The 9,084-nt window shown below is 34.2% G+C and overlaps 2 protein-coding genes across 4 annotated transcripts; both read left to right on the top strand.

The window, feature by feature from the left end:
• The first annotated feature begins 2,465 nt into the window (after window positions 1–2,465).
• On the top strand, window positions 2,466–2,983 carry LOC123891378 (histone H4). Its single transcript, XM_045941238.1, has one exon. The coding sequence runs from the start codon at window positions 2,556–2,558 to the stop codon at window positions 2,865–2,867; it is 312 nt and encodes a 103-aa protein (XP_045797194.1). The 5' UTR covers window positions 2,466–2,555; the 3' UTR covers window positions 2,868–2,983.
• A 1,814-nt stretch (window positions 2,984–4,797) lies between these two features.
• LOC123891377 (pentatricopeptide repeat-containing protein At3g04130, mitochondrial) lies at window positions 4,798–8,129 on the top strand. Of its 3 annotated transcripts, XM_045941237.1 has the most exons (3): window positions 4,798–4,994; window positions 5,590–6,846; window positions 7,012–8,027. In XM_045941237.1, exons 2-3 carry the CDS (start codon window positions 5,625–5,627, stop codon window positions 7,164–7,166), a joined length of 1,377 nt encoding a protein of 458 aa, XP_045797193.1. In that variant the 5' UTR covers window positions 4,798–4,994; window positions 5,590–5,624; the 3' UTR covers window positions 7,167–8,027. The 3 variants fall into 3 exon arrangements, with proteins under 3 accessions (XP_045797193.1, XP_045797192.1, XP_045797191.1); XM_045941236.1 differs by having other exon boundaries at window positions 5,611–8,129; XM_045941235.1 differs by having other exon boundaries at window positions 5,590–8,048.
• Window positions 8,130–9,084: the final 955 nt, after the last annotated feature.

The raw sequence follows: 9,084 nt of genomic DNA, 5'->3' as shown, positions 1-9,084 counted from the left end.
GATGACACTTGGCTTTTCAAGAATGTTTTCCATCCGATCGTGATCAGTGAAGTAGATAGCATTCTCTCCAACCAAGTGAAAAAACATTCTTTCTACCGATGGTTTTCTGCCATGAATTTTGTAGGAAAAAAAATTCTCCAACATGCCTCACATGGTGAAATATACCTGCAATCAAGATACTGTTTGATTTCATCTATTGGTTGCTGCTCATATGGCACAACAGAAGCAGTGATGCGGTCATAAACTTTATGTATGTACTTGAATAAATATTTGATTGAAGTATTTTGATTACACCATTCCATGTTCATATGAGCTTGGTATTTAAATAACAATCTTCTGTTATATGGAACAACATTCCTATTGTTCATAGTAACACCATTTTTTTCCACAGTGTATGAATTTGAGCTCCTTTTATAGCCTGGATAACCATCTTTATCAACTATAGTTTCCTCATTAAAACTTTTTGGGAAAAACTTAGAACACCTATTGTTTTTCATGCATGGTGAGGAAGTTTTATCTTGTCCACATGGGCCATGAAGCATGTGTTTTTTCACCAGATTGTAGAGTTCTGTATCAGTTTCAGGATTAGGAATCTCAGCAGAAATGATGTTATCAATATCCTTTGGTGTCGGATATTTGCTTGAAGGATGTAAGAATATGATGATATGAGCATGAGGTAGTCCTCTTTTTTGAAATTCAATGGTGTACATATCTATAAAAATAAAAACGTTGTGAACTAAAGTAAGGTAGCATATATAAGTTGAAGTGAAGTTGAGTAATACTGCATAAATGAATATGATATGACTGAATTAGTTAATATGGAAAAGAAAAAAAAGGCTTAATTAGTAAAATGGTCCCTTAAAGACATTTTTGGTTTCACATTGGTCCCTTAAAGAAAAAAAGGACCAAATAGGTCCCTTAAAGAAAAAAATGTCCGAATTGGTCCCTTAAAGATATCTCCGTTAATCAGTTTGGTCCCTTAAAGACATCTCCGTTAATCAGTTTGGTCATAAAAAAATGGACGGGAATGACCAAACTGATTAACGAAGATGTCTTTAAGGGACCTATTCAGACTTTTTTTTCTTTAAGGGACCTATTCGGACCTTTTTTTCTTTAAGGGATCTATGTGAAACCAAAAATATCTTTAAGGGACTATTTTATTAATTAAGCCGAAAAAAAAAAGATTGAAATATGAAAACTTACATGCCAGCACCTTGCCGAGCACATGTCTCTTTGTCAAATCCTTCATTAATAGATCAAATTTCATCTTGAAAACCTTAGCAATAATATCAGGACTATCTTGAGGTTTTAGATTATTTTTGGACAATTCTCTAGTAATTTCAGGCCAAGTTGGATTACATGTGAAAGTTATGAACAGATCTGGAAATCCAACTGCTGAAGAAATGGTCATTCCATCAAAATATAATTGATCCATGTATCTTTTACTCTTTAAAGTTTAAAGAGTTGAAAAATATAAAAAAAATTAGTTGGGGTCCATTTAAACAACAAAATTGAGTGGTATGAATGTGAATGTTCTTACTAAAGTATCATCAATTTTGTGCACTTCGGTAAAATATGAGCCGAAGAGACGAAAATCGATAAATTTTGTGTTCTTAGTTCCATACGATAATTAATTTGGACAGACCTTCATTAAAATGGTAATTAATTTCTATATGTAACTTCAAATTTAATGGAGTTTGATTATGTGGAAAATTAACTCGATTGCGGTCATTTCGGTATCAGTTTGGTGAATTATTAATCTAAATTGAGTTCTGTGCGAAACTTTGAACTTGGGGCTCAGAAGCAGATTTTGTGCAGAATTTTAGTGGGGGGCAAAATCCAACAAATTATAAAATAGGGAGGGTAAAATTTCGATTTATTCAAAACAGAGGGGTAAAACTGCATTTGAGCCTATATATTATAATTGAATAAAAATTATTTTAAATTATTTTAATCAAAAAATTATTTTAAAATTTAACAAATAATTTTATCATTTTTATGTATCGATCTTATATAGTGTAATATCAACCTCATTTATTATGTCTCACGAGTATTTTGCTGATGACCAATTTAAAAAATAAAGTCAAGCTTATTAACCTGCCCCTAAAAGGAACCAGCACAGTACTTTCAGTGTCGTATATAAAATTTTCAGAAAATATATTAGTAAATAATAAATAAATAAATAAATAAATAAACAAAGTAAAAGCAACGTACCAAAAATAAAAAATAAAGTAGTAAAGTATAAAGCATAACACAAGTATATGACACTGATCCGCACATGGTCTAAGAAACAGAATCTAACCGTTGAAATATTTCTATCCACGGTCACTAACTACTGACGTAACTACGCACGGATCGTGATTATAAACCGTCGATTACTTAAAAATCCAACGACGGACATCAAACCTCAGTTTCCCCCTTTACTTCCCGCTCCGTATCTCTGATACATAAATACCCCAATCTCATTCATCACTATCACATTCGAAATTCAATCTACAAACCCTAAATTCCTAAATCAATTTCTTTCTCAAATTTCCCCAAATTTTCCCTAGAAAATGTCTGGTCGTGGTAAGGGAGGTAAGGGACTTGGAAAGGGAGGTGCAAAGAGGCACAGGAAAGTTCTTCGTGATAACATTCAAGGAATCACAAAGCCAGCAATTAGAAGATTGGCGAGAAGAGGTGGTGTGAAGAGAATCAGTGGTTTGATCTATGAGGAAACTCGAGGAGTGTTGAAGATCTTCTTGGAGAATGTGATTCGTGATGCGGTTACGTATACTGAGCACGCGAGGAGAAAGACGGTTACTGCTATGGATGTTGTTTATGCTCTTAAGAGACAAGGAAGAACTCTCTATGGTTTTGGTGGTTGAAGAAGATGTAGTATTTTTGTAATTGGAACTTTTTATTGTTCCTTATAATTGTTTTAGTTTTTTCTTTGTAAGTTTCATCAAGATTGAAATTAAATGAAAAGCTGTTTATTGGTGAATTATGATTCTGATTTATGTTAATTTCTTTATTGGTGTTTAATTTGTATTGATGTTGAACATGGATGTTTAGTTTATTATCTGCAAATTTTTCAATCAACTTTGAATCGGGAGATCTGAAAACTGGGTACCACCTTATCCTAATTTAATTATGAATCTAAAATCTATTGAATTAATTGATGGTTAGTTTGTTCGGTGGTGATTGATGCTGAACTTGGTAGGGAGGATCATGTTTGGATCCCTTGCAATTGTGTTGGTGACTCCTTGCATATCATAGACAATACATTATGTGTAGTCCACATGAATGTGACAAGCTGGAAGTCTGAATTCTTTGAATCATGTAGCAATGCAAGGAGTCTATTATGATCTAGATGATGGTTTTGTTCTTCAAGCATCTTTGATTGATGTTGAATCTAGGAGAAGAGCTCATTGAGCTGGTTGCCATCATTGTTACCGATGATTTGGTGCAACGTTTCCTATTCAGTATGTGAAGTTTGAAGCCATAGCTTGTGTCTTAGGAACAAATTGCTTTCATATTTCCAAATTCCAACAATAGAAAATGTTCTGAATGATGATAATCTTTGAAATTGATTCTCACAAATGGTGTCAATGATTCAAAGTGGAGCCGAAGATGACAATGAGAATTCATTTGATTCGGTGGAGGAAAGCCGCTGCTCCTTGGAGGAGGTGGTATACCTGCAACAACTCAATGTTCAGGTCATTGAAGGACTTATAGGAGAGCCTAGAGGTTTTAAACAAAGTTGAGAATCTACCTTTCATTAAAAGTTATAAAATATCCTTTTATGGGCGATGTGGTAAGTCTCAAACGATTATTCGATTGCAATCAATCCGTCTTAATTTACAGATCAAGATCACTCGAGTGTTATCGTAGGATACATGCTTTGATCTGGTATGTTGTTGAACACACTGAGGCTCTCTTAATTGGAATGTGGATCCTAAGTGAATTGTGCCTATAAAATTTGTTCATGTTAAATTATGTGTAAAATTCATTTTAAAATAAAAAGGGAATAAAATCAAATGCTAGCATTTTACATGTTATATAGATCAACATATTCATTTTTTCGGTGTCTCGTTGGATCAAGGAATGTGTGTTGCGTATGAATTAGTACTCCTTTTTTTTTTTTTGGCTTTCACCACCAGTTTAATCTGGTTCGGGGGTCAGTTCTGGCATCAAGTGGTTCCAGCCCCCTCCCGATCGCAGTTGCGGGGGATCGAACCGCGGTCCTCCCTACCAAGTTAAGCGCCAATCACCACTGAACCAACTAACGATTGGTAATTAGTACTCCTTTTTAGGTGTACCCCGTCAAATTTAAAAAAATATGTATATTTGTCAAAATATTGCTTAAATGTTTTTATAGAAATTATAAGTAAAAAGCGATAAATTTCTCGGATTAAAAACATATTGAAACAACCAAAAATAAATTGGTACAAGTTGTTGGAAGTGGTTAAAGTTCGATCTTTGACTCGGGAAAAGAAATTGACTGAGAGAGGAGAATTCACCTTCTCCATATGTTATCCGACAAAGATTAACATTAGGTAAAATAAACTAAATTGTACTTGTAACCCCTAATTTTTACAAACTTACATTTTTAGCCCTTTAACTTTCATAATACTGTAATACTTTTGGTCCCCAACCACCATTAGTCAAAAAGGTTGACCACTTGACCCCACTAATTTTGCAGAAGAAATAAAAGTTAAGTGCCAAAAGTATTATTATTGTGAAAATTAGGGGCAAACGTGCAATTTTTAAAAATATTGAAACATTTGACATATATAATCCGAACTCAATACACATACTTGCATTTGAACAACAAAATGGGAGTCGAACTGAACTAGCAGCAAATCACAGGCGGAGTTGGTCATCGGCCGACAGAAAAGTGAGAAATTCGGCCGCGATTCCGATTTGCGGTCGCCGCGATAGCAGCCCTTACAAAAGGCAACGCGCCGGCGAATTGACAACATAGCATCATCAATCAATTGCCAGAAAACCAGGTAGAAAAATTACATACATACATACATACATAATACATTCATCTGCTACTAATAATCAATCAATTCAATGTGTAATCATAATCATATTCTCCTTATTTTGTTCTAAAAAGTAGTAGGTAGTTTAAGCAGTGTTGTTAAACATAAGCTATAGCACCATATTGTAACATAACTTGAACAAATTGCCATTGCTCTTCAAAGCATTATTTGATGTATCATGTTATCAAATTGAGGTGATATACTACTTTGGGCCCGTTTGAATTTGACTTATTTTTGAGCTTATGAAAATAAATAAATAAATAATTATGTTAATTCATAAGTTTTCACTAACAAAAATTGCATCTTTATAAGCTGTTTTTTCATAAACTACCTTGAAAAGCTTATAATAATACATAAAAAGCTTATTTATTTGCATAAGTTGTTTCACATAAGCTCAAAAATAAGCCAATCTAAATGAGCCCTTTGTGTAGCGGAATTTTAATAAACTGTTATTTTCTGCAATTTGCAATTGACAACACTTAGTGTAAGATGTCAGTTCTCACTGAAAATTGCTGAAAGACTCTATGCTTATTTTCCACATGATTTTATTCTGATGTAGAATCTGGCTCCTCATTATCAGCTCCGACCATTTTCATGACCATGGGTCTGAAACTTCCTAAAGTAACCTCCATGCAGTCAATTTATCGTGCTGTTGTTCATGATCCTTCTTGCATATGTTGTCTGCCTCTTGCATCTAGAACTTTGTTTTCTTCCTTAGCAACTTGTCACGATGCAGAAGGTAGAGAATTTCCGCATCGAGAACAATCTCAAGACCTGACAAGATCTGTGGACATTCTTACTGCAAAAATTGGCAAAGGAAACAGCGAGGAAGATATTCTCCGGTCTCTAATCAGCGATGAAGCTGTAAATGGTATTCATCCATCTCAAAACCTTATTAACAGGTTACTTTGTCGATATAAGAATGATTGGAAGTCTGCATTGGGGATATTCAAATGGGCCAGTTTTCATTCAAACTTTAAACATTCGCAAGAATCGTATGATATGATGGTAGATATATTGGGCAGAATGAAGGTAATGGAAAAGATGGGAGAGATCTTAGAAGAAATGCGTGAGGAGAGTCTCGTCACTCTCGATACTATAGCCAAGGTAATGAGAAGGTTTGCCGGGACAAGACAGTGGAAAGATGCTGTGAGGATATTTGATGACTTACAGATTTTCGACTTGGAGAAGAATACGGAATCCATGAATGTGTTGCTTGATACTCTATGCAAAGAGAAATTTGTTGAGCAAGCTCGTGAAATTTATGTGGAGCTGAAGCATTACATTGCTCCAAACGCTCACACGTTTAACATATTTATTCATGGATGGTGCAAAATCCGACGTGTTGAGGAGGCACATTGGACAATCCAAGAGATGAAAGGATATGGTTGTCGCCCTTGTGTTATAAGTTATTCCAACATCATCCAATGTTATTGTCAAGAACAGAATTTCGACAGGGTTTACGAACTTCTCGATGAAATGCAAGCTCAAAATTGCTCCCCCAATGTGATCACTTATACTATTATCATGTGTGCGCTGGCAAAAGCAAAAAAAATCGACGAAGCTTTTCAACTCGTTGAGAGAATGAACTCTACCGGATGTAAACCTGATACACTTTTTTACAATTCGTTCATTTATGCGTTGGGGAGAGCAGGCAGAATAGACAATGCTATGCATGTTTTCAAGGTTGCGATGCCAAAGGCCGGTGTGGCCCCAAATACGTCTACATATAATTCTATGATTTCAATGTTTTGTTTCTATGCACAAGAAGAGAGAGCTTTTGGCATACTGAAGGAGATGGAAGATTCAGGTCTATGTAAGCCTGATATTCAGACTTATCACCCATTGATAAAATTATGCTTTAAAATGCGAAAAATAGATTGTTTGTTGAATGATATATTAAATGACATGGTAAAGAAATATCATATTGGTCTTGATCTTTCAACCTATACACTACTAATTCATGGGCTTTGTAGAGCAGATAGATGTAAGTGGGCGTTCGTTCTGTTCGAGGAGATGGTTGATCAAGATATCGTGCCTAGATACCGAACCTGCCGTTTGCTCTTGGATGAAGTCAATAGGATAAATATGTATGAAGCTGCTGAGAAAATTGAAATTCTTATGAAGAAACTTTAAATGCTTGAGTCTCTTTGATACGTACTGGTTGGTTCTGAGTATAATAGAACACTCAATCACATTCCAAGTATTCGAGAACCTTGTTATCTCCCACATTAAAATCCTCTCCAACAGTTGGTTAGGTATGAATAGTGAGAAGAGAAATAACTCCTGAATGGATAGAATAGTGAGAAGAAAGACATGATGTTTTTTTATGGTTAAATTTGCCCCTAAAACAAAGAAGCTTGATCAGAAGACTCAGAAGCTCGACCAACAGTTGGTTAGGTATGACCTGTTGAATGATGAATGGGAAGGATACAAGTGAAATTCAGAAATTATGTAATTATAAAGTGGCAAATCAGTTTGCTGCTTTGCTATAAAAATGCCATTTCAAAATCATACAAAACAATTCTTGTAGAGAGACTATATAAGTTCTATGTGGGGTGTATCCGTGTATGTATATGCTCTTTTTCTCATCATTGTGGGAGCAGTGATATGGATTCTTGAACAACAAATGTTGAGTTTCTTTCATGTGTCTCCAAGGAAACAAGTTCAATGAGTGTTGAGTCATTGTGGATATGATTCAGTGAAGTGATGGTAACTGAGCAGAGGCTGGTTCATGATCATGATAATCCTGCATGATTCTCATTCTCTCAAGTCACTACAGAGTACAAGCGTTAGAGCGAAAACAGAAGAATGGTAACGATAAGCTTGTTTTAATACTCTCTTAGCAATACACTGTAAATGATAATCTTTGGAGTTAGAATTTTACTCATTATATCTTTGGTCAATTCTCCTTGTATGTCACCTGTCACAAAGTACTAAGAATTTTTTGTCAAATTGCCTGTGAACATAATTGTTCAAACCATAGTTTTTGTTGTATTTCATGTTTGTTATGAACTATTTCTAAAGAATAGCAAGAATATAGAAGGAGAAGAGAAAGAGAGAAGAGAAAGGAATAGACCATTGTTATTATTCTATTCACAAGTGTGTATTACATTGTAACAAAGGGGTCCTATTTATAGGACACAATTAGGGGACAAAAAAACCTACACAATAATGGACATTCATTACATATTATTCATAACACTCCCCCTTGAATGTCCATGAAGGATATTCTTTCTCTAAAAAAAACCCTAGTGAAGGAAAAAGAGTACATCATCATTTGTGTGTGAACTGCCTCATTAAAAACCTTACCAGGAAAACCCAGTGGGACAAAACCACGGTGAAGGGAAAAAGAGTGCAGAACATATTTATATCTCCCCCTCATAAAGACAATTATTATACATGAGATGAAAAATCAAATAATCTTCTGTACTAGCTGCTCCAAGGTTTTACTAAAAGTTGACTCTGTAGAAAAATCTGTCATATCTTCTTTATTATACTCTTCTCTAAATTAGCACTGCGTCTGATATTATCTTCATGTTGAGTTGTTGCAGGAACCATCATTTTGTAATAAAACAACGAATTTCTTGTATGTGTTGAATTACAATTCTCAACAAAAATATCTTCTCAGCTTGCTTGATGTAGTGCTAAAATCTTCACATGATTGGATGATATTGTTGTTTCTTTAAAGTATAAATAATTCTATGTTTTGCTTTACTTCAATATTTGGGTTGGATGAATAGGCAAAAATAAAATACTACGAAATTATAGCAAATATATTAGTGAGCTTAATTGAATTAAGATATGGTACTTCAGGACCAATTCAAATTGTTCATCATTTTCTTGAGGCATGACACATCAAATGACATTGCAACCATTTTTAGTATACAACAAATTAGATTTGTCAATGTCAAACTGTTTTAACACTTTTGCTATATAATCTTATTTAAATTATAAATTTAAATGAGAATATCTCATAAGCTCTTCGGGAGTCTAGATGATATTTTATCATTAATATAAGCCTCGGATATAAATAATTCATTGTCAAATATAA

Source organism: Trifolium pratense, linkage group LG6, assembly GCF_020283565.1.
Source record: "Trifolium pratense cultivar HEN17-A07 linkage group LG6, ARS_RC_1.1, whole genome shotgun sequence".
Classification (NCBI taxonomy): Eukaryota; Viridiplantae; Streptophyta; class Magnoliopsida; order Fabales; family Fabaceae; genus Trifolium; species Trifolium pratense.
The sequence above is the reverse complement of the archived record's forward strand: the minus strand, read 5'-3'. Positions and strand labels throughout refer to the sequence as shown.

Excerpts from the sequence above, each read along its gene's own strand:
- LOC123891377 (XM_045941236.1), top strand. The coding sequence starts at position 5,625 with ATGACCATGGGTCTGAAACTTCCTAAAGTAACCTCCATGCAGTCAATT.
- LOC123891378 (XM_045941238.1), top strand. The coding sequence starts at position 2,556 with ATGTCTGGTCGTGGTAAGGGAGGTAAGGGACTTGGAAAGGGAGGTGCA.